The sequence below is a fragment of the Equus przewalskii genome, chromosome 12, assembly GCF_037783145.1.
Source record: "Equus przewalskii isolate Varuska chromosome 12, EquPr2, whole genome shotgun sequence".
In the NCBI taxonomy this organism is placed as follows: Eukaryota; Metazoa; Chordata; class Mammalia; order Perissodactyla; family Equidae; genus Equus; species Equus przewalskii.
Window position 1 is genome coordinate 1,648,259 of NC_091842.1, and position 24,772 is coordinate 1,673,030.

Here is a 24,772-nt window from a genome sequence, read left to right on the forward strand (position 1 = left end):
TGGGTGTGGGGCCGGGCACATAATCAATTGTGGGTGGGGAACTAGGTGTTCATGCTATTGCTTTAAGTAGAGGAAACCTCTGCCAAAAGGAAAGTCTTAAAATCTCAAAAGAAAAAAACAGAAACAGGACATTACTAGGATTATGTTACAAGGTGACAACTGTAAAGTTTACCTGAGTTGACAATCAGTGAGAACAATGACACTGCTTTGAAAATGTCCAACTTCAGATGAGTGGCTATGGATGACACCTGCAGTCTGGTAGCCTTCTTGCCATCCAATTATTTCCTTTTTGCTTTAATTACACGATTCCAAGGAAACTTTAATTCACAGGGATGGCAGAGCACACTTTCTCTCAAGTGGCCTGCAACATGCTCATTTGTTCTGTCTCACGTCTGAGTGAGTACTAGGTTTTTCATTACAATTTAGTCTAATTCTTTAAGCAGGTAAGCATAGTTTGAAAACAGATCCTTACAAGAGACTCGGCAGAGAGCCCCTCTCTGGGCCACCCGAGACGGCCCACAGCAAGGCCTCAGACCCCCCAGAGCTAGGCCAACGCTCTCATTTCACGGGCCTCACATTTTGTCTTGATGGAGCCATGGCAGTCTTACACTAATACTTAACCCAACCGCACAGCTGGCCACCTGCACCTGCCACCTCTAGGTGCTTCATAACCAAAAGCATAAAATAAAAAACAAGTACAAATACTCATTTGAAACAGACATATTAAGAGGTTATTTTCAGTTCTAGTTCAATTCGGAACTCTTTATAGGCCAATAATCAAGGGCTGTGAAATGGACCCCAGAATCCTCGAGTACAGGTGGGGAAATGTGCGAGGGCTTCAAATCACCGTTCCACCACCGTGGCTTAATCAGAGGCTGGCCCTCCTACCCGGCTCAGGCACGCAAAGGCGAGAATGTGGCCAACGCCATCTTTCAGGTGACTAGGCTCAGGGGGGAGGGGCTGCTCTGAGAAGCTGTCCTGAGCACACACTTGTTGGGGACAGCCTTGGGGGTGGCTGACAAAGCCCAAGCCCCACAGTTTCAGGAGCATGATGCACTCATATTGTGTGGGGTCAAACTGCAGGCCTCCCCACCACAAGCAGGTCAAGTATACCACAGAAGGGGCGACTGCCGCCCGCCCGTGCAGAGCTGAGAGTACCCTCTGGCGCCAGGGACCTGGGCCCAGGGCAGCAGAGCTGGGGCAGGCCTACACAGGACACCTGCATCTGAGTCTGCTGGCTGTCAGCTCCCTGTGCAGGTCCCTGAAACGCTGGGGGGCCTCAGCCCCTTGGGAGGAGGTGACAGGGAGTGCCCAGCCCAGTCCTAAGATGTCATAAAAACCAATGCGTCACCTGCAGGATGCAGCGCCAGTCGTGTCTGGCAGCGCCCCAGGAAGATGACAGAGCCCCTCAGGGCTTTGGGGTTGAGCCCAGGTTGGCAAAGCTCTGATGCCCGGCTAGAAAGAAAACCTGTCTCTCCTGATGACAAAATGCTTCGCATGCAATCAGGACGGGAAGGAATGAAGCCGGAGGGTACTCGACCCTGAAGGATGCCGCACACCAGCAGGGTCAGCACCGGGAGGGCAGCCCCACTGCAGACCCGGCCTGAGCGCCTCCCGGCCGGCCCGGGCCCACACGACGAGCTCTCTCCTCAGGCCTGTTAGCCCTGCATTACCCCACGTCCCCATGGCCTGGCATGAGGCCTGACAGTTCTCACGTACTCAATTTTTTAACAGACAGAGCTAGACCTAAAAGTCCGACTTCAGCATATTCCAGGAGACGGTGCTGCTGAAGACTCTGCAGAGCCTCGCTCAGGACCATCAGCGCTCAGATCTACTCATTCATTCACTCAGCGTCCACGGAGTCGCAGCGACAAGCTTCCCCGGGCCCTGGAGAAATAGCAGGGATCCACCACCAGCACACGCCCAACCACACGGCTCTCGTCCCAGGGTGTGCATCTCAGGCACAGACACCTGCACATGACAGAAGGCAGGTGACACCAAGTGCCGCTAACCCGGAAAAAGCTGTAGCAGGGAACTGGAAGGGAAGGAAAGAGACCCCTATGGTATGAAGGAGGCAGCAACTTCAGGAAGGAGCCTCCACTCCTTGGGCTGTGAGAACCAAGGGAAGAGGGTGCAACCATTAAATCTAGACACTTAGAGAACGGGAACTTGGACCTTTGGGGAGGCACCGCCGGGGTCAGACCCAGGCTTCGGAAGAGCACCAGCCTGCTGAGCTGGGGCCCTGAGCGCCAGGAAAACTGCGAACGGGCATCAGCTGCTGCTGGGAGTGACGGCCACTAGTCAGGGAAGCGAAAGGACGCCAGCGGGCCCATTCCAGGAAAGGGAAGGAACACGCCCCTTCCTCCTGCCAGCCCTGCCACATCTCCCCTGCATCCCCACTGGACAGGACACAGGACACCAGCAGGAAAGCCGAGCATGGGAAAGGGAGGCTGCTGTCCACAGAAACAGCAGGAACTACAGTGGGCAGAGGAGGGACGGGAGGCAAATCGAGGTCCACTGGATTGCCTGGAGAGAGGACGTGCAGGGGAAGAGGCGGGAAGGACCCAGAGGCAAGGACACGCCGGGTCGTCAAGGAGGGGCCTCTGACTCGGGGACCCTCAGAAACCACAGGGAGAAGAGCGGCCCTCCAGAGGCGACAGCAGGCGACAGGGTAGAAGCTCTCCGAGGGCCCAGAGCCACCTGGGAGGGGCATGGAGGGGTCAGAACAGGTGCAGAAGGGAAGCGCATGAGGAGCAGACTGGGAAGGGCGCAAGATAAAGTGAGGAGAACTAAGGCAGCACCGGCCACCTTCTCAGGACGTCCGTTCAATACCAAGGAAAGCAGCAGCGGGCTGGCAGATGGGGGTCAGCAGCCAGGAGGGGTTCACGTTTCATACATAATCCCATGGGAAGCAGAGCAACAGCACGCGGCACGCTCAGGGAAGGGGGCCGGAGCGCCGCAGGACAGAGGGAGGACAGAGAGCGAGGCCCTCGGGCAATGAGAGTCACTGGACCGTCCGGCACAGGCAGGGGCTGGCCTTCCACACGGAATCCAGTCAAACTGCCCCAAATGAGATTTTCAAACCACCTGCCAACAGGTGGCCTCCCTGATCCTCGATCCTCGCACGCCACTGGGGGAGGAAGCACTGATGTGGGGCCAGAAAGGGACGTCTGCAGCTCTGCCCACACCCGGGAGGGACCTCCCTGCAGCGCGGAAGCGTCTGGCCTGCCAAACCCCAGAGCCCTGATCCCCAACACCAGCACCCCTCTGCCAGGGACGTTCTCTCCGTTCAAACTCAGCCTTTCTTGTGAAGTGAAGAAGAGAAAACTCATAAAAAATTAAACCTCGAGTTCCATGCTTAAGTTGAACTCTGAGGTCACTGGCATTTCCGAGAACCTTTGGGACTTCAAAATGAAGTTCTCAGTTTTTAAAGGAGAAGTCGGGCGTGTTTATCGATCAATGCCTTTTCGAGCTGGCATCTGCTGACGGAAACAAGGGCTGAGCCTTTGAGAACCCATCTTTGTACTCCGATGGGCCACTGCAGTCCCCTTAATGGAATCTTCATCAGAAAGCTCCCGGCCCAAGAATAGCGGCCTCCAAGCAACAATGAAAGGACACAGCACACTCTGAAGCGGCGGGAGACGTTTTAATGACCTTCTTCGAGACAGCGCTGATTCCGGCTCTGGCCCCGCAAGACCCGGCCAGTCCCACGGTCTCTTTGTCTACCTTCTCCCAACTCCAGCCTGCCACCCCAAGCTGTCCTCGATGCCCAGGAAAGAGCATCGGTACCAACAGCTGTCACAGACGTTCCCTGTGACAGAAGGCCCGAAGGCCTGGCCATCGCCTCTGTGGAGCAGACAAGGGTGGTGCTGTCCGTCCCAGGAAGGACAGTCACCCCTGTCGAGCCCTGGCTCGAGGCTTGGTGTGGGGCGAGGACTTCATGCTAACTCTTGCCTGGCACGTCAACACAGAGGGTGTAAACACGCCAACGGCCACAGCCAGACCCAAATTCAGAATAAGAACTCTACAGCGGGTCAACCTTCGAATCCATAACACTTGGAAGAGACGTTCACATGTAAGCACGGACCACACTGAGAGCTGTTTCTGACAAGTGCCCAGGGGCACTGCCCGGACTGCACACGTGAGCCCGCTGGAGGTCTCCAACAGGTAAGCTCTAAATACGATGGCACTTGCACATGGATTCCGAGTAATCACACTCTTGAAGGAAGCTACGAAACATTAAGAAAATTTTACTCACACTTCTGCAAAACCCCTAATGCACCTGACTCTTAGGGCTAGAGGAACACACGCAATCTTTAAGCTCTCCATTTTACCAACAAGCAAATCCACTTGAGGCCGCTCTGCCCCAACCAGGACATGGGAATGCCCGCCTCCAGTTTCTCCAGCACTATGCCCCGGGCACCCCATGGGGCCACCAGTCAGGCCAAGACAAGCCACCATCAAACAGGTGACTCATCTCTCTGTCTGGGGCATAAACGGCCAGCTGTGCTATGTCAGGAAGGAAAGGACACACCCAGGCCTGGACTCAGCCCCGAGGACCTGCTCTGCACCCATCTGGTGCTCAGACATTATCTCCTCAGCCCTCCCCAAGACTGTACGGGGCGGGGGGAGGAAGGGAAGTCTTGGCTCCATCACAGCTCATCAGCGAATCTTCAGAAGCTGAAAATTCTAGAAGTCTGCTTGTTGAGCGAATGGCAGGGAAGGGCTGTGAAAAGGACAGGGCAGAGCTAAGGTCCCAGGAGGGGACAGTGGGTAAGAGCTGGCTGGTCCGACACAGTGAGTATGATTGGCACGTAGGTCAGGTGCTGCTCCCAGGCCCAGGACCCCCGCCCTGCGTGCCATCAGGACTCAGGGACACGACTGAGCTGCAGCACGTACCAAAAGGATGTCAGAGTTTCTGCTGACAGCAAGGTCACCACCAGCCCGACAGGAAAGGGCAGCCAAGATGCCCCGGGGCAGCAGGTGAGGTGGGGAGAAGCAGCAGGAGATGAGACCCAGCCAGAGGGAGCCTCTGAGGCACAGGGCACCGTGTGTGCAGAGCCGTGAAAGGGACAACCTGGAGGGGCACAAGAGCAGAGCGAGGGGCAAGCAAAGAGTGCTGGAGGCCTCCCCGTCTGAGGCGAGCCTGGGCGGGCCCAGGGGAGGGCACGGCAGCTGGCTCCCACCCTGCCTTCAGGTGGTCTGAGAGTGACAGGGAGAGGGCCGTTAGACTCTAGTGATGAGAAATCTCTCGCAGAGCCACCCAGGGGTGGACAGGGCTGCTTGGTGAGTGGTCGGCTTCCACCCAGAGGGGCTTCAGTGACAGGTGACCTACTATTCAGGAGGCAGCCTGCAGAGCGGCTGCGGCACTGAGGCCGGCTCCTGTGCCACAGCGATTTCCTCGCGGTCTTAGGGTTATCCTGGAAGCTGCGGCCTGGAGTGTGAACAGCAGAGGAACAGCACGACTCCAAGTGCAACAAAACACCACGCAGCAGCGGACAGCGTGCTAACCGGGAGAGCACTCGCCCACACCGGGCAGCAGCGGACAGCGTGCTAACCGGGAGAGCACTCGCCCACACCGGGCAGCAGCGGACAGCGTGCTAACCGGGAGAGCACTCGCCCACACCGGGCCGGCAGGGAGCAGCCGTGCCACGCGGCCTCCTCGCATCCATCCTGTGGGACTCACCCACAGGCGCACTCCCGGTCCTCCACCAGGGTGTCCGTTTCCAAATATGCTTAAGCAGCACCCGGAGTGAGGAGGACTCTCCAAGAAAGGCCCCGCCGGGCGGGAGGAGCGTGCTACCAGCTGCAGGAGCAGAGGCCCCACGCCCGCCCTCCAGGAGGGGCCAGGGCAGCCACAAGATGCTGCCCCAAGGCCCTCACTGCACAGGGCCACAGGCCCAGGTGGGTCTGCCTCGTCCTGTCCTAAAGGCCACCGCAGGAAGCTGTGCTGCACAACAGCAAGGAGAGCTCACAGCAAGATCCTCACACCCTCAGCTGTGTCCTCAGCCTGGGCGGTCTGCAAGAGCATCTCTGCAGGAAAGACGAGAGAAGCCCTGGGGGCGTGGGCCACAGGCCAAGGAAGGACAGGGCCACGATTCACACAAGAGCCTTTCTGGAGGGAAGACCTTCTGAGGGAGGCACTGCAGAGGCAGATGAGGAGGGACCAACACCTGAAGGGGGATCTTGAGACAACGAAAACCAGCCGAGGTCAGCGCACAGAACAGGCGGAGAGGCAAGGGAAGGAGCCGGGCCCGGGCCGCAAGGCTCCCAGGCAGGCTGCCGCCCCGTGAGGGAAGGCCGGACTCTGCCTCGACCCCGAGGGTCTGCTCTTGCTCGAATCTTCCTACCCTTGCGAAGGGTGTCACCACTTACCAGCTGCACAGGCTGGAACCCTGGTGCCACCTTCCAGCCCCCCTGCCCCTCTCCACCTTGCCAGGTCTCAGCAGACCTGACAACTCCCCCTCCACAGGTCCTGAGCCCAGCTGCTCATGCGTACCGCCAGGCTGGTCCCAGCTGCCCCTCCCCACTGGCCCCCACTGCAGTCTGCCCATCCCATACCCCCCTGACCAAACATGCAAACCCACCTTAAAAGGCAGCCCCAACATGCCACGGCTCCTTTTCCACCAGCCGCCGCCGACAGTCACACGCAAACAGCCACGTGCAGGCCAGACCCAGCTGAACTCGTCTTCACCCCACTCCCCACCTCCGCCACTTCCACCTCCGGCAGGGATGTCTTCCAGCCAGTCATGCCACCTCTGCAGGGCCCAGCTCTGCCCCCAGGTCATCGCTCGTGCTGTGCACACAGCCTGGAAAGCCCTGCCATCCGTCTACTCACGAGCATGCTGGAGCCTCAGGTGACGCCCACCTCAGGCCACCTTCCCTCCTGCCACCGTGCTCCAGACCCTCCCAATCTCGCGCAGGGCCCGGTCTTGTCCTTCACATCACCGTCTGCCTCACTGACGAGCGTTTAGCTGTCAGCGCCTCTCTCCCCTCCGTGTCCACCAGGGCAGAGACGGTGTGTGTACTCACCACTGCACACCCGCAGTTCACAGTAAGTCTGAGTCCGAAGTCCAAGTCCACGGAAAGCCGGGGCTCCTGGACTCATCAAAGAAGAGAGGAGAGAGGCCAAGAGAGGAATGACAGCAGGGCCAACCAGGTGATGCGGAATTCACGATCCCACAGGGAGGGGACAGGCACGTGGCAGGGAGGTTCCTGGGAGTGGAAAGCAAGGGACACAGACGGGGTTCAGACTGTCTGAGGGGGCAGGCAAGGGCAGCAAGCTGCGCAGAGATGCCCTGGAGGCCAGGCTGAGGGGGGGTCTGGCCTGCCCCGCTCTGAAGCATCTGCCGATGAAGAGCGCTACGCGAATTCTGAAAGAGAACGACTTCTGAGCACCCCCCGCAGAGCTGTGTGCCAGGACGGCGTCCCAAGCCCTGCGTACACATGCTGCAGCCACAGGGAACATGGGCCCGGCCACATGGACAGGGCACCCGGCCGGGAGTCACACAGCAGCTCCACAAGCACTGGTTTCAGAAATGCTCCCCCAGAACGCAAGGGTCCCAGAGGAGGGGCCACACCCAGGCTCCTATTGCCATGTCCCTACCAAGCCAGTGAGCGGTGCGGCCTGGAGGCCAGCACCGCCAGGACGCAGTCCACTGCAATCCCGGGGCGCTCATGACAGGGGAACTAACAGCGACTTACAAGAGGAGGGAAGCAAGGAAACGCAGCCGCATCTGACTGCCAACTCCTCGTTGATGAGGGAGCCACTGATCTCTGCCTGCCCAACAAGACACGTGCACGTGCAAAGCCGGGAGCTGGCAGCAGGAATTCAAAGTGTGAACTCCCCTCCCCTGCCCCTGTGCACGGGGGCGGGGGGGGGGGCCCGGGCGGGAACCCACCCTCCGTACTCAAATGGGCTGGAGAAGCGAGGCTGGGCTTTCCTGAGTGCCTGAGGAGGCGGCCTTGAGAAAGAGTTGGTGGGGACTGACATCTCGATTTACCTCTCTGAAACTTCCCGTGGGACTAAAGAAACAAGCAGAAGAGGTCAGGAGCCAGGAGCGCCGTAAGTCTCAGAACTCAAAGGACGCTCTTACAACCGGATCTTGCTGAATGCCCACAAGAATCTGAGAGGAGTGGGTATTGCTACCGTCATGTCCCTATTTCCCCAATGAGGGAACGAGCCTTGTTGGAGTCACAGAGCTGGGAGGTGGCAAGCCAGGCTCCTATGCAGACCCAGAGCCCCGTCTACACATGGGGGTGCCCTCTCACCGCGTGGCCAGCCTCAACCAACACCACTGAGATCAGGTCTCGGGTACAGTAAGGGGACCACAGGCTCCATTGGTCTTGCCAAGTGGTAGGTTTGGCATGTGGGGGGATGGCAGGGGACCAGAGACAGGAGGGCAGGCTGTGGGCAGTCTGCCTCTCCGGGTCCCGCTCCTTGGAGAGGGAGCAGTGGGCCTTGCCCCACACCGCCTGGGCCCAGTATGGCACGCAGCTGTCTTTATTTACACCATCTAATTCCAATCTTAAATGCCTCCAAGCGTCACTGCACATTTCTCTGAGAAAAAAAAATCCAAACAGCGGAAACAAAACCAGAGAATAAGAAACACAAAGGCTGAAATAATTACCAATCAAAGGAACGGCCAAGGGAGCAGGCCACAAAGCTGCAGTCTGGCCTCCCAGTCATTTCTGCTGAGCCACCTCTGATGCGCTCTCCATTCCTAACATCTCATCAATTCGAATCACCAAATTCAATTTGCATTCCCAAATAAACAGAGGCCACACAGTAAATACTCTCATCTGACCTTGAAATGTGAGAAGGAAAATTACCCTTTGCAATTTCAATTCAATCCCAACCGTAATGAATAATCCAATTTAGCTGATCAGTTACCAACCTGTAATCGCATGGGTGGAGCTGCCTCCAAATCACAGGGGTGGAGAGCCCACACAGGCAAGCCCGGAGCACCCCAGTGCCGGGGCCAGGCACACAGCAGAGTAAGCTCCCCGGCCCCAGGCCACTGAAACCCAGAAAATGAGGACACAGCAAAGGTCAGAGGGCAAGTCAGCCCCTCAAGTCCTACTGAGCAACTGCCCATACGCTAGAGCTCCAGCCTCCAAGAGCCAGCAGTCTCACGGGAAAGTGATGGTAGACAGATAATTAAGGCCACCACTACACCCAGGGTGATACAGAGATGCAAAAAATAAACAAGCTTCAAACACTCAAACCAGCCCCAGACAGTGACCTGAGTAAACACATGCTTAAAACAGCTCTGCAAAGACGTCCAATGTCCTTGTCCAAGGAGCATCACTGAGTACTGAGCCTCAGGTAATAAACACTGAGCTTCAGGTACTAAGCATTGAGCCTCAGGTACTAAGCACTTAGTCTCACGTTTCAAGCACTGAGCCTCAAGTACTAAGCACTGAAACTTGGTCACTAAGCATTGAGCCTTCAGTACTAAGCACCACATCATAGGTACTAAGTACCAAGCCTCAAGTACTAAGCACTAAGCTTCAGGTACCAAGCATCCAACCTCAGGTACTAGGCACTAAACCAAATGTGGTCTCCGCTCTAAGGCAGGGAGGGTAAAAAGATAAGAGCATAGGGAGTTTGGGGCCTAGAGAAGCATCTGCCTTCACACACACCTGGACAATCTTGGTCTTGATAAGAAACATTCATGAAAAAGAGGCAGAGCACACAGTGAGGAAATGTCAGCCTCAGGCCCAGTTCTCACAGCTCTGTCCCTCTAGAAACCTTGACACATCTATGAAGCGTGGACAGTCCACATGAGAGACATGCAAGAGGACACTGTGGTGCAAGCATGGACATTTGAGTCTGGCACATCTGGACACGATGCTGGCCCTGCCATGACATGCTCTGTGGCCTGGCGCACACGCCTGTCTGAGCTCCAGCTGCAGAAACATAACTCAGAACAACAGCACCTTCCCTGGGGGTATGGCTGCAGGTGTAAAGGGCCTTGATCCACGGCTCTCAGCGGCAACAAGATGCACCCTGAGTGTGGAGGGGAGGAAGGGAGGCAGGCAGGGTACACACAGAAGGGCCCCCAGTGGCCAACATTCACACTCACCCACCTCAGGGCACATCTGTGACTTCTGCTGGGCCCGGCTCCAGGTGGGAGCCCAAGAGGAGACCCCAGGTCAGGACCTTCCATCGTTCCATCTCCCCAAGAGACCAGAGAAGGCCATGCTGCTGGGACACATGGTGGAGCAGCCCTTATAATGTAACTCCTGGAGGTGAGTCTCCCCACGCCAAGGCGGTGTGAGGCTGATGCACACGTGCTCCGTGGAGGGTGCCTGGTAACTGCTGATATGTCACCACTTGCTTGCTAGAACATTATGGTCCACCTCCTCCTAGTGGCACAAAACCAAACCTCAAATTCAAACAAGGCCATTTAAAGAGGTATGGAATGACCACCAAAAATTGGATGCTCTGGGATGAGAAAAATAAATTACCCCAAATTATCCCTGCGTCTCCCCCATCCACCTGGAGTGGAGAGACTGTGCACGCCCAAGAGCTGAGCGAGGAGGCTGAGGGACGCACTATTCCTGCATCCAACATAGGGAGCACGCCTGCGTGTCCAGCCTTGGGCTTTGCTTCAGAAATAGACACAAATAAGACAATACAAAAATTTTTTTAATATCACAGCTCCTGCCCTCAAGGAGTTCACCATCTAGTGCAGGAGACAGACAAAAAACAGAGGTACAGACAATCAGGGATGTGGCAGATGCAAGACGCTGGGAGGGAAAAGAGAATTAGGCCCAGGAGGAGGATCAGGCCCCACGCGCAGGGAGCTGGGCTCTGGCCCGACGTCTCCGAAGCCGTCCAAGCCAGGGCAGGAGGCCAACAGAAGGACCCGGCCAAGGAGGGGGGAGCCCCAGCGGACGTGTGGGAAGTGGGGGCTGTGAGAGCGGGACAGCTGAGCGGGTAAAAGAGGAGATGGCATGATCTCCCTGCATCTCCCTGCGGAGGCGTCCAATAGCCCAATTAGTGACTCTGATGCTGAGGTTCCCAACACGCCCGCGATCGATCGCAGCGCATCGGCAAGCAGAGGCGGCCTGCCTGCACTCGATCGACACCGCGCCGCATTACAGTCCCGCCAGCTGCCTTGGCGGTACCTGATTAATACAGCCCATTCTGCCTGTTTATTTTCCCATCGATTTTGCTGTCCTCGACCCAAAGCACAAGAACTCAATAGTCAGTTAGGTGTGGCACCTTCATGGGCATGCTGACATCCACTGTTTCCTGGACTACTGCTGTCTCCCCACTGGAGAGGAGCCCCCACCAAGCATGCAGATCATGGGCGCTACACGGGGGCTCCCCTGCGGGAGGAGCAATGCCTCTCTGCATGTGACACCCAGGGAACCATGGCTGACAAGCCCCCTAAATGCTGTCACTCCTCTAATAAACATCTCTAAAGCATTTCCCATGCTCAAATAAATGAAAGGAGAAAATGAGATTTTAAAAATTACTAGTTTCTCTTTTATCCTTTTCACTCAGAGGTGAGAGTAAGGGGAGCATCTGCTCACCCATCACTATGTCAACACAGTAACTCACTTATTAATCTCACTTCCTCCTCACCCCAGGCTCGGGGGCTTGGAGAGTTGACACTTGACTTGAGAAATGCCAGCTCTAAGTAGTTTATTTCCTCTTGAACTTTAAGAACTGACTGAGACAGAAATGACCTTTAAAAGGCAGGGTTAGTGCTCGTCGGGACTGCTGGAGGGCTGCTCTGCTTACACTTCGGGAGGGGGTGCTGGGTAAACGCCCCCACGCTCGGAGGGCCGGCTGGTGCTCACGGGGGGAAGCCGCCGCGCCGCCCACCGCACCTCTGCAGTTCCAAGGCGGGTGTGGGTGGAGGAGGCCGCGCGGGGGCAGCGTCAGGGGACTCCAAGTATAACAAGACGACCACCTGGACGGAGCTCCCTGGGGCTGGGGTTGAGGAGGCAGGAGCAGTGCAGGTGGCAGGATCTGGGTCAGATGTGGGTTCCAATCTGGTCTCCCCCGCTCACCAGCGCAGGACGGTGAACCGAGGAGACCAACAGAGGTGTCTCCAGACTCTTCAGATCGGGAACAGCTTTTTGTAAAGAAACTAAGGGATTCCCTGAATGCATTGCAGGCACTCCTTTCCAATCTTCCAAGTAATTTCTGCTGATCAGCTTTCAAGTGTCTATGGGGTACCTTCTTATGGACTGGCTGCCGAGTGTCCTAGGTGACAATAAAGTGAAAACAGGAGGTCTCTGCCCGAGGAGCTCTGCTGTTTGTTTAGTGAGAAGGCAAGGCTGCGGCCCAGGAGCCAACAAAGGAGCTCAGACAGGAAAGGCAGTGAGTCTCTGGAAGGGCACATAAGCTCGGACACGGTGGGGAAGGCTCCCTGGAAGAGGTGTCACTCAGAGGCCCTAGTCACATGCCAAGAGTGAGTATCAGTCTGAAAGGAGGACAGCACAAATGAGGCAGCAATGCTGGGCAGAGCCCACCTCGCGCCTGAGATGCAACTTCATGGCACAGAGCAAGCACCACACGGGGTTCCAGAAAAGGCAGTAAAAAGACACCAGAGACTCCCGTCTGGGGTGAAACCTAACCACAACAACATGCACCGAGACCAAGGGGCCTGGAAAGACGAGCCCACCCACACCCACCCGCGAGTCAGGCCAGCCAGGCAAGAACCGCACAGGGACCGCCAGGGGTGCAAGGGGCAAGGGTCAAGAACCGGAGTTCATCTTGGGGGACAGGGAGGAGTCACCTCATCACCAGCGTAGTGACTCCACAGGGACTGCCCTCCGGGTGAGGCCTGGGCTTCAGCACAGCCCCCACTCTGGGGAAAGAACCCTGCAGGACACCGACACCCAGGCAGATTCCATTTCTCGTTGGAAGTTAACAGAAGGCCATCTCATCTGTCCGCCCCATGGGTGCTCTGAGGCCCAGAGCCGGGCAGGGGCCAGAGGGGCACAATGGAGCGGCTGTGGACATTCAACTATGTTCAGTAGACTCTGGTCAATGCAATTCAGCGGCAAAGTTTACAAGCGTCTGAATAGAGAGGGTAGAAAAATAAAGGTCTGGTGTAATAATGAATACTTACCTAATTTTCTGAAATTCTGGGAGGAGAGGAGCCTGACCAACCGTGGGGACAACCACATCAGTACCAGGAGCGTCACATGGCCCCACCACCAGGCGTGGAGGGGTCGGTGACCATCAGGTCCTGGGAGCGGCCTCGGGTCCCCATGCAAGCCGGACATGAGGGGGACCCCGGCAGGAAGCGGGAGACATTTCCAAGGAGGCATGGGCAGTGAGATCTTCGCGCCCCATATCTTTGCCCAGCACCACAGTCTCCCACAGGCCGGGCGAGAGGGCACGCTCGGCGGCTGCGGCACTCACGCCAAGCTGGCCCATCGGCTGCAGCAGACTTGAGATGAGCCGGGCGCCGACAGCAGACCTCCGCCACTCACCCGTGCCACTCGGGGGAAACTCACCCCCAGGGCAATCCCCTTCTGAGAAACAGACACTGGAGTTTACCTCACACCCCCCGCAGCTGCACCTCGGCTTCCCGCCACCAGGCTGCAGGCAGCACTGGAAGTGCGGGAGCCATCGTGGGACTCGGAGCAGAAAGAGGAAGGAGCTGGAACAAACAGCAGGGCTAGGTGAGGGCGTGACTGTCACGGAGGGGACCTGCACCCTGGGACCCTCGGGAGCCGTGTGCCATGTCGGACACAAGAGCGCTTCAACAGCGCCACCACCTCCTGAGCAACAGCACCCAGCAAGCGCCATGAGCGTCACCTGGTAGCATGTACGGTCTATTTAATGTCACCCACCTGGCCAAGCCAAGTCTCCTCATCAGCCCCGGTAGAGACGGGGACGCCCGGGTTCTGGAGAGGAAGTCAGTGACGCAGCGAGAGTGCCAGCTCAGTCTATCTCAGTCCTGACCCTACACCAGTCGTCACTAGCTCACACAGGGAGCCACGGACTCACTGTTTACTGGCCAATAAATTGATGCAAACTGAGCACCTACTGTGTGTCAGCCACCAAGCCAGGCACAGGAGATACAACGATGAATGCCCCAAGGAGCTCACAGCAGAAAAGACACACGTCCTGGAACACAGAAGCAGTGCAAGCGCCACAGGGCCTTGTTCTTGCCTCTCACGGCTGTCCCCAACCTCGCTCCCCAGCCACACAGCCAGCCCTGCACCAGGGCCCACACGGGCAGGTGTGCAGCCCACCCTTCCCAGCATTCCTCGAGGCCTTCTAACCCCCCTGGTTCCTCCCCAGGCAATGTCCACCCTGGACGTTCTCCCCCACAGGGCTCAGCACAGGCCACAGTGAGTCTCGGGCATTCTCTGCCCAGCTGTTACAGAGCCGCTGGATGAAAAACATTGACCCGTATCCACAGGCCGGTGTTGGGGCTGAAGAAAGTGTCTTACCAGCAGAGGCCAAGAGGACGGGCAAAAGGATTTAAATTCCATAAAGTGCTCAAAGGTCCAGCCTTGCTTTGCCCACAGACACAAGACTCCAGCAACCAGAGAAATACAGAGACCTGCTACCAAAGCAGAGACACGGACAACCAGCCGGGAGAAGGCCCATGTCTGTCTCCCGTGTGGCTCTGAGCTCATCCTGAACATGACCCCACACGTCAGAGACTAAGCGCTTGTGACTGAAAGACTGTCTTCTGTGAAATGACCCCTTTACAGCAAATTACACAACTGGGCATTTCAAGGGAGAAACAGCAAATCGAGAGTACCCGCTGCAAGGCCCCTGTTTACACATGAGGGACCGAGCTCCCAGGAGCCTGAGCGGATGGCGTGTCCCCTCCCCGAGGAGCTCCCAGCACTGAGCTCAGACTCTGTTCGTCTTCATTCCACTCCAGCACGGACCTCGCGCCAGGAGCACCCTCCGCTCAGCTTCACCTCGCCCCAAACGGCCAGGGGCCAGAAGACCCGCCACACGCCGAGGCCTCCCCACCCACCCGACTTACACACAGGGACACGAGCTTACTTCAGGGGGCATCTCCACGAGCCTCATTTGCTTCTCAGGCATCAACTAACATTACAAAATCATCTTTTGAATAACTGACTCTGTTTTCACTGAGATAAAATTTACATAGCATCCACTATTTTAACCATTTTAAAGTAAACAACTGAGTGGTTTTCAGTCAAGTCACAACGCTGTCCGAAGATGGACACTAATTTAAGAAGATCTTCACCACCCCAAAAAGAAACCCCGCACCCAGGAGCAGTCCCTGCCCACTGTGCCCCGCCCCCGGCCCCTGGTGACCACTCATCTACTTCCGGGTTCTACTGCTTCGCCTGCTGGGCCATGTCGTGTTACAGGAAGCACACACACTGGCGTCCTCCACGAGGTTCACCCTTACTGCCGCCGCATCAGCGCCGCAGTGCCTTTACGGGTGAGCAACAGCCCACCGGATGGATGGCCCACAACCCATCTGTCTATCCATCCGCTGATGCACGTCTGAGTCCTTTCCGCCTTTACCTGTTGTGACGACACTGCTATGAACACTCAAATGCAGAGTTCTGTGTGAACGTGTTTTCAGTTCTCTTGGATATATGCCTAGGCGTGGAACTGCTGGGTCACATGGTCACTCCACGTTTAACGCTTTGAGGAGCTGCCAGAATACGTCCCACAGTGGCTGCACCAGTTTATGTCCCCACCAGCAACCTATGAGGGTTCCCACTCCTCCACATCCTCAGCAATGCTCATTATTTTCTGCTTTTTAAATTACTATAAAAAGTATTCTGTAATAACATATAATTATCTATGTAACTTTACTGTTACATATGACATATAATCATCACCACCCTAGCGGGGGTGAAGGGCTATCCCACCGTAGCTTTAATGCTTCTTGTGTGCTTGCTGGCCATTTGTAGAAATGTCTACTTAAGTCCTTTGTTCCTTGCTTTTGTGGTAAGATATACATAACATAAAATTTTAAGCATTTCTAGGGGTACAATTCAGGGGCATTGGTACATTCACACTTTTGTGTAACCATCCCCACCGTCCATCTCCAGAACTTTCCATCTTCCCAAACTGAAACTCGGTCCCTATTAGCTCCAACTCCCATCCCCCTCCCCCAGCCCCTGGCGCCCACCATTCTACTTTCTGTCTCTGAATTTGATGACTCTAGGGACCTCACATAATATTTGTCCACTTGTGACTAGCTTATTTCACTTAGCATGATACACTCAAGGTTCATCTATGATGTAGCATGAGTCAGAATGCTATTCCTTTGCAAGGATGAACAATATCCCATTGTATGGATAAATCACATTTTATTTATCCATCCATCCACCAACGGACACTTGGGCTGCTTCCAGCTTTTGACTATTGTGAATAATGCTGCTGTTTCTGAAGACGGGTGTACAAGTGTCTGTTCAAGTCATACTGTCTTCCACAGCACCTGCACCATGTTACATCCTGCCAGCAAAGCACAAGGGCAGAATTTCTCTGCATCCTCACCTACACTCGTTTCCCATTGTTTTGATAGCAGGCGTCCTAGTGGGTGGAAACTGGTGTCTCACTGTGATTTTGATCCCCGTCTCTCTACTGATTAGTGATGCTGAGCATCTTCTCATGTCCTTGTTCATCATTTCTATGTCTTCTTTAGAGAAATGTCTATTCAAGTCCTTTGTCCATTTTTAAATTTTGTTTGTCTTTTTGATGTAGAGTTGCAAGAATTCTTTATATATTCTGGATACCAAATCCTTATCAGATACATGCTTTGCAAATATTTTCTCCCATTCTATGGATTGACTTTTTACTTTCTTGATAAATGTCCTTTGATACACTTAAGTTTTTAACTTTGATGAAACCCACTTTATTTATCTTTTCTTTTGTTGCTTATGCTTTTGGCATCGTATTTAAGAAACCATTACCCAAAACAAGTTCACAAAGATATATAACACCAACATTTCTTCTAAGAGTTTTATCGTTTTGGTTCTTGCATTTAGGCCTTCAATCCATTTGAGTCACTTTTTGCACATGGTTTAAGACAGGGATCCAAATTTATTCTTTTGAAGTTGTCTTAGCACCCTAAAATGAGGTGGGTGTTAATTCCTAATTAGTTGGTGTTAATTCCTTCTTTAGACCTAAGGTAGAATTCACCAGTGAAGCCATCTAGTCCTGGGCTTTTCTTCATTAGAAATACTTTGGTTGTTGATTTATTATTATAGGTCTATTCAGATTTTCCATTTCTTTTGAGTCAGTTTTGGTAATTTGTGTATTTCTAGGAATTTGTCCATTTCATGTAGATTATCTCATTTGTTGGTATACAATAGTTCATAGTATTCTCTTATAATCCTTTATATTTCCGTAAGGTCAATAATAATGTCCTACTTTCATTCCTGTTTTATTGATATGAGACTTCTCTCATGTTGGCTCAGTCAGTCTAGCTAAAAGTTTGTCAACTGTATACATCCTTTCAAAAAACTAGCTTTTTGTTTGTTGTTTTTCTCTATCATTTCTCTAGTCTCTATTTTGTTCATCTGTAATCTTCAGTATGTCCTTCCTAGCTTTTCCTAGCTTGTTACGAGATGGAAAGTTAAGATTTGATTTGAGATCTTTCTTCTTTTTCAATGTAGGTATGTACAGCTATCAACTTACCTCTGAGCACCGCTTTGGCCGTATCCCATAAGCCTTACGTGTTATGTTTCCATTCTCGTTCACCACAAAGTATTTTCTAATTTCCTCTGTGATTTCTTCTTTGAGTCACTTGTTATTAAGGAGTACGTTAATATCTACCTATTCGTGAATTTCCAAATTTCCTTTTGATTGAGTTCCTGAACACTGTTCCACATGCACTGGAGAAGAAGGTGTATTCTGCTGTGGAGTAGATGCCTCCGTGTAAATCTCCTCGTCTACAGATGGGGCTCAACGTCCCTACCCCATGAGCTTCTTACACAAATTCAAGGAGAGGAGGTGCACCGTGTCACCATAGCCCCACGTGCACAGTCAGTGAATCAGAGTCCACATCTGTGGGCGTGGCAGAAGGCAACACTCGAGACAAACTCAACAGGCACCGGTGCTCAGCCCTTGCTGATCCACGTGCTGGCTCATCAGTGAAAAATACTCACCACGCTGACACCAAGGTTACTCTGATTTACCAGAAAAGTCTGACGCAGAAAGGGGATCCAACTTCTTGGCAGGCAGGAAGCAGAAGTTCCAGAAACACAGACAGGAGCAGGAGTTTATGTGCACGTGCCCTCAGGGACGCAGCCCACAGGAGCAGAGGTGAGGCCCCAAAGACACAACGAAGGGCAGGCTTCCGATGCTTCTGGGAAGACACTGCTGGGCACCTTCCGCAGTACCCTGTGGGCGTCCCACAGACACTGAAGAAGAGTCACCATGTTGAAAGCTGTGGGCTTGTCTCGGTGAGTCACTCTCCTCCCCCCTCCTGTGCACACATCACCACTGCCTTTCAGGAGAAGCCGTCCCGCTCAGCAATCCCAAAGGCATACAGCACCAAGCAATAGGAGAAAACAGGCTGGTGACAAAGAAAAGTGCTTCTCTTTACACAAATTCTTCATAGGAAATGGATTTCAAAGTGGCCATCTGTCGATGAGATTAGCATCCCAAAGCTACACAAGCAAGGAGCTGAGCCCAAACTTCATCACAGTGTAGAAAAGGCCCCATTTAAATGATAATCATGTGAAGTGCTTAGGAGGCATCTTAGAGAAGATCCCCACGGCACTCGGGCTTCCAGGCAGGGCAGTGACTCCGGGCCGGGCCAAGGAGAGCTGGACCACACTGCTCCTCTCTCTGCAGGCCTCCTCTGGCCCACAGTGAGGCACAGTGAGCGGGAAGCCCAGACCTCTAAGCTGAGTCACTGAGGAGAAGAGGAAAGTAAGCTGGGGGCAGTCACCAAGTGACCACTCCCTAAGAGGGAGCCAAGGTTCCGCTTGGGGCACACCTCCCTCAGAAGGGCACTGACCGCCTGCAGCCCCTTGTCCAGGGTCTCTCCTTTCCCCCAGCCTCCACTCAAGTCATCTGCTTGTCTAGATGCCCTTTCTCTTCCCTACTGGTCTCTTCCACTGTCCCTTCAGGTTTCCTCTTCGAGATGCCTCTGGAGAATGACTCTGCCAACTGCCCAGCCCCTCCCCAGCCCAGATGTTTCCACAGCACCTCAGCTTCCTTCCATCACAGCATGCCCTATAACATGCCACTCACTCCCTGTCCCCTCAGGTGGTGTGCTGCAGGAGGGCAATGGCCACACAAAGTCCCAGCAGAGTATCTAATTCCCAGGAGGGGTCAGCAAAAAAGTTTTAAATGAACAAACAAATGAAACGAATGGCAGACGAAGAGGCCAGAGCACCTGAGGGCTGGGAGATGCACAGGATGCAGCTTGCTGCAGCAAGAGAGCATGATGTGCCTGCCATGCCCCTGCCAGCCTGGGCCGAGGAAGAGGCTGAGGCCAAGACAGCTGCAGAGGAACCCCCGGGCCCAGAACATTCAGGTCTGCTGACAAGTGAGTGAGGGGGGACCTCAGCCCTGGAAAGACAGAGGAGTTTGGAAAGGAGGGACCACACTTAAAAGATACACTGGAAGCAATGGCCATCATCAGACCTCCCAGGGTATGGGTGAGTGCTCCTGGGAGGGCGCCGAGAAGCCAGGATGACGTACTCCTTATCCAGCACGCTTACGAAGCACTGCTGAGCTTGGGCCAGCACCTCTGTCACAGCCAGTAAAGGAAAGGAGGCTTAGAAAGGCTAAGAAAGTGGGCTCCGTAAAATCAGAACCAAGATTAGAAACCACATCTGCCTGATTCAGAGCCCATGCTCTCAACTGTGATTTTGAACAAGGACTTATTCCTCTGTTTCATAGATTAGATGTGACTATTATTGTGGTGCACCAAATGAAATGTTAGCAGATATAGTGGAAGAAAAGATCCCAACAAAAACAACAAAAAAAGATAAAAATGAGTAAAAAGAATGGTGTAAAATCTATATGAAGATTATTTTAAATACTAAGGATTACAAAAGAAAAACCAACAAACAGGCACATTCCGGGAGAGCATCTGGGAATCAGCGTCATAAAGACGCCAACGCTCCCCTGAACAAGCCCATGTGGTTAAGGTGCTGCCAACTAAAACCCCAGTTCTGTGGAAGTAGAGAAACTGAACTTGAAGTTCACATGGAAAAATAAACAAACAAGATGTCAGGAAATACGTTAAAAATGTAATGAGAAAGTTGCTGGCTGGGTATTTAAACCACAGCACACAGCTCCAACAACTAAAGCAAGGTGGTGTTATTACTGTCAAAACAATGACATGGAATCTGACACTCCTAATGGAGACTCAAATTCATATAGGAAATTGGCTTAGAGAAAAGACTGGTTATTCACAAAACCACGTTAGGACAACCAGGAAGCTCTCTGGCAAAAACATGAAATGAAACCTAATTCATAGCTCCTATCAAAAGACAGTCTCAGTGGGGCAAAGGTGTTAGACAGAAAACATAAAATCAAGACAGAGGAAAACACGGGAGAACATTTTAGTGACTCAGGAAAGAGAAAGTCCTTTCCACACTCACACAAAAACAAACCACACAGAAGCACTAAAAGAAAAGGCTGACGTATTCAACTAGATAAAAATTAGAAATTAATGTGTGGCAGAAAACTTTATAACCAAATAGAGGAAAAATGTCAAACTGGGAAACCACGTTTTCAGACAAAGGGCCCATTTCCTTAAGCTATTAAAAGCTCCTCTAAAAATTATTTTTTAAAAAGAAAGAAAAAGGTATAAAGATTATGAACAAATAGACAGAAAACTGTAACTAACAGCTATCCTGAGAGCCTTTCACAAGAGCCTGAGCAGCCCAGAGCACACGAGGAGGCGCTCGACGCACTCAGTTACGGGCAGCCCATGGGAAGCGGGAGCAGGGCCTGGCCCCCACCAGGGCCGAAGGGCCGACAACAGCAGCGCCGGGGGCAGACGAGCGCGGGCCTCGGGGCAGACGAGCGCGGGCCTCGTCACTCGGGGCTGGCAGCAGGGCAACCGGCGGCTTCCCAGCAAGCTCACGGCACAGCCACTCCGCTCCCAGGATGAGCACAAGGACGCAAATGCACGTGTCCTCCAACGGACTTGTACAGGAGCCCTCTACCAGCCGTACTTGTGAGGCCAAGAACCGGACCAGACCCGCACTGTGGCCGGACCAGCAGACGGCACTCGACAACAGCAGAGGAGAGTAGAGGCCGCGGCACCGCCGGAGTCTCTTCTTTCTGGCACACTTGGTTTGACACGTTTAAGGTTCACCTACGTCGCTGTGGGATCAGTGGTCTGTTCTCTTTCTTATGAGATGATTAAGTTCCAGAATCGGCAAGACTTATCTACGGTAAAAGAGGTCTGAACAGTGGCTGCCTCCGGTGGGGTGGGGACTGACGGGGAGGCACACAGGGGAACTTCACTTCTGGCAACACGGATAGTACTTAGGTGAAGTGTCCACGAGCTGTACATCAAGGTTTTGCATTTTACTATTAGTAAATGACACCTCAATAAGATTCTAGTTTAAAAAAATACTGTCATACCATTCTCACCTAACAGGTTCTCACCTGAGAAAATCAGAACGTCCAACTGCTCTGCCCAAGCCTGGCCGTGGGCACCTCCTGCCACGGGGACCGGCTCCCCCTCCGAGCTCCGCTAAGACGTCTGCAGGAGGACCCGGCACGACCCAGGAGCACAGCAACGCCCACTGCCTGCTTCCTTCAGATCCTATTGCCAAGAGTTTGGCAAATGAACCCACAAAGATCAGCCCAGCCCCACAGGCCGTGTCAGGCCAGGATATCTAAGAGGGAGGGGGTCAGGCCCCACAATGCATCAAACCCAAAGGCAAGACGACAGAGAAGACTCAGCTGCGGCAAAGGGTCAAAGGCATTACTGACATCGCCTCACTCGGGCCTCAGCCACAGAACTAACAAGGTCCCAATAACATGGTAATTAAAGACGAAAGCTGCCAGCGTCCCTCTAATTAGAGACTCCAGACAAATGGCTCAGTCAGTGACAAGGAGCAGGACAAAGACAGAGAGGGGGACAGCCAGAGAGGAATCTACACAGCTGCTGGCACTGCCTACACCTCCTCTGTGGGGCCCGGGAAATGCTGCAAACGGGGGATGGACTGGACTCCCCTTAGAGAGCTCTGCTCTTCTCAGACTCAAAGTGAAGGTGGCAGAGGAACAGGGTACCCAAAAGAGAGGGGAGGGTGCAGCTGGGAATCCAGAGGGTCACAGGCCGAGCTAAAGGACGCAGCTTTAAACACAACAAGGTGGCTCTGAGTTTGAGAAGAGCAGGGAAGAGACGGGGGCCACCCGTTTGGAAACCTGACTTCAGAGCCCACTGAAGTTCTTCCCTTTAAAAACCCCAGGGGCGGGTGAGGACGGGGTGGGGGCTGCCCGCAGAGGGTGGCGCAGGGCATCTGTAGGTGACAGAACTGTTCCGTATCAGGCTGCGGTGGTGGACGCACCACGATCGGTCGAAACCCAGAGCACTGTCCACAAGAGAAGAGTTACTGTCAGCATACTGAACCTGACCTGGATGTGGGGGCCCAAACAGAACACCAACTGTTAAAAACCCAGCCACACACAGCACCCTGCAAGGCTCTGTTGACAGTGAGGTCCAGCAGAGCCCACATCTCCGGCATGCACCCCTCAAACAGACGGGCTGGGGCAGTGAGGACGACAGGGCCTCTTGGCTGAGAGAGGAACACCGTCCCCTCAGGCCCAGGCAGGGGGCTGAAATGAAGTCAGGACTAAGCATACATTTCAGAGAGCGTGCCTGTTAGAGAACGGTTTGATCAGAAAGGTTGAAGCACCCCTTGGTATCCAAAACAGCATGGGACAAACGAGCTGATCTTCAGTCCGAACCTGGCTCCCACTAGCAGCTGTGGGCTGTGCCATAACGGCTAACGAGGAGCAGGCTGCAGCGGGTAGGCGTGGCCCCATGGAACACGATCGTGGCAACTCACTTCTACCTCCCGTTCCCCTTCGTAGGGAGGCCCTGCTGACTCCCATCGAGGCACCCAAAGTGCACAGATGACAGCGAGCTCCTCCGCCCAGAATCACACAGTGAGTGCAGGGGCAGCGGGGCAGCTCCCGGCGTCTGGCCCCACACCTGTCCCGGGAAGCCTGTCTCACTGACCCTAACACACAAATCCCCTCACCTCTTTAAGCCTTAGACTGACTGATTAGTTCTTGTCACTCCACATCCTCGCCAGCATTTGGTGTTGTGAGTTGTTTTCCACTTCTGCCCTCCTAATAGGTGTGGTATCTCGTTGTTGTCTTAATCTGCATTTCCCTGACGACAAACGATGTGGAGCATCCTTTCTTATGCTCATTTGCCCTCTGTACATCTTCTTTAGTGCCATGTCTGTTCAGACCTTTCACTCATTTCAAAATCAGGTCGTTTCTTACTGTTGAGTTTTAATAGTTCTTCACACATTCTGGATACAAGCTCTTTATCAAATACGTGATTTGCAAACATTTTCTCCCTCTCAGTGTCCTGTCTTTTCATTCTCTTAATAGGAACTTTCACAGAGCAAAGTGTTCTATTTTAATGATGGCAAATTTATCAATTCTTTTTTTTTATGGATTGTGCTTTTGGTGTTCTCTCTAAAAACTTAGGGTCAAACCCAAGATCATGCAGATTCTCTCCTGCCTTTTCTTCTAGAAGATCTGAGGGTCTTTTTAAGCAGTAAACAAGACAATGTGCATAGAAACGCACTTGGCCCAAGGCAAACATTCAAAACTGGTTGGCTTCTTTAAAAACATGCATACTTTTTGAACAGCAATTCCACTTCCAAGAATTTCTCCTAAGGGAATAATCTTGTGACGCAAACAGATCTGGGGACACAGGTATTAACTGGAGTATTATTTAGACTAATGAAAGAAAACAAAACAATTAAATATCTAACAATAAGAGTTTGGCTAAATGAAGTATTCATAAAGTAAGTAGTTTTACAGCCAAAAAGTCATGTTTTAAAAGGATATTTAATATGGAAAACGTTCACCAAAGATGAAACAAATAAGAAGACCCAAACCAAACAGTGTACTAGTATTCCATTTTCCTAAAATCTGCATCAGGAAAACACATATTTTATATAACACATAAATATCAGGAAGAAGCTAAGCCAGCACATTTATAGTGCCTTTCACTGGGCAAAAGGATTACGGGAAACCTTTGTTCTCGTCTGTTCTGTTTCTTTTCTCCTACATTGTCAAATGTTCTAAATGAAAATGTATTCCTTTTGTAATCAGAATTTTAAAAAAGTTATTCAAATAAAATGCTCACATCCCTCTTGCGTCCTTCCTCCTTCCTTCCAGGTGTGGAAACAAAACTTCCCGCACACGGAGAAGGCAGACACTGCAAACCCGGAGGAAGAAAACCACCCCCGAGTCAGCTCCTCTGCCTGCTCCCACCTTGTGACCACTGGCGCTCGCCCCGCAACGCACAGGACGGTAAGGAAATGCTCCTTCCTGACAAATCAAAGGGAAACAGAGTGAGGCTGCCAAGAGAAACTCAAGAATGCTGACCACGGCACAGGGGGGCTGGGGGCGGGGGGGACACTCAGTCAGCCAGAAGGCACAGGACGAAAATGAAAAACGTCAGGTCGCCAGCCGGAATATCCAGAAACTGCTCCTGAAGACACGAAAACAACTTGGAGAGACAAACAGTACAGATGGAACCACAGGAACCACCACAAATGGGAAGCGCCACCTTGGAAAAGATGATCCCTAACTGTGCGGGACTCAAAGAAAGTCTGG

The 24,772-nt window shown here is 53.3% G+C and overlaps 1 protein-coding gene across 17 annotated transcripts in view; it reads right to left on the reverse strand.

Moving 5' to 3' along the window:
- The window catches only part of MAD1L1 (mitotic arrest deficient 1 like 1), a 415,963-nt gene that overhangs the window by 255,357 nt on the left and 135,834 nt on the right, over positions 1–24,772 (reverse strand). Inside the window, exon 1 of one of the 17 annotated variants that reach the window (XM_070567328.1) lies at positions 21,569–21,789. The exons of 13 other annotated variants lie outside the window; for them this stretch is intronic. Coding sequence is in view for 2 of the 4 variants with exons in the window: in XM_070567320.1 (XP_070423421.1) it covers positions 10,093–10,172 (80 nt within the window). In the remaining 2 variants the exon portion in view is untranslated. Of the gene's footprint in view, positions 1–10,092; positions 10,329–21,568; positions 21,790–24,772 lie in introns of those variants that run through there. 3 more of the 17 variants (XM_070567327.1, XM_070567320.1, XM_070567318.1) reach the window with 3 other exon arrangements.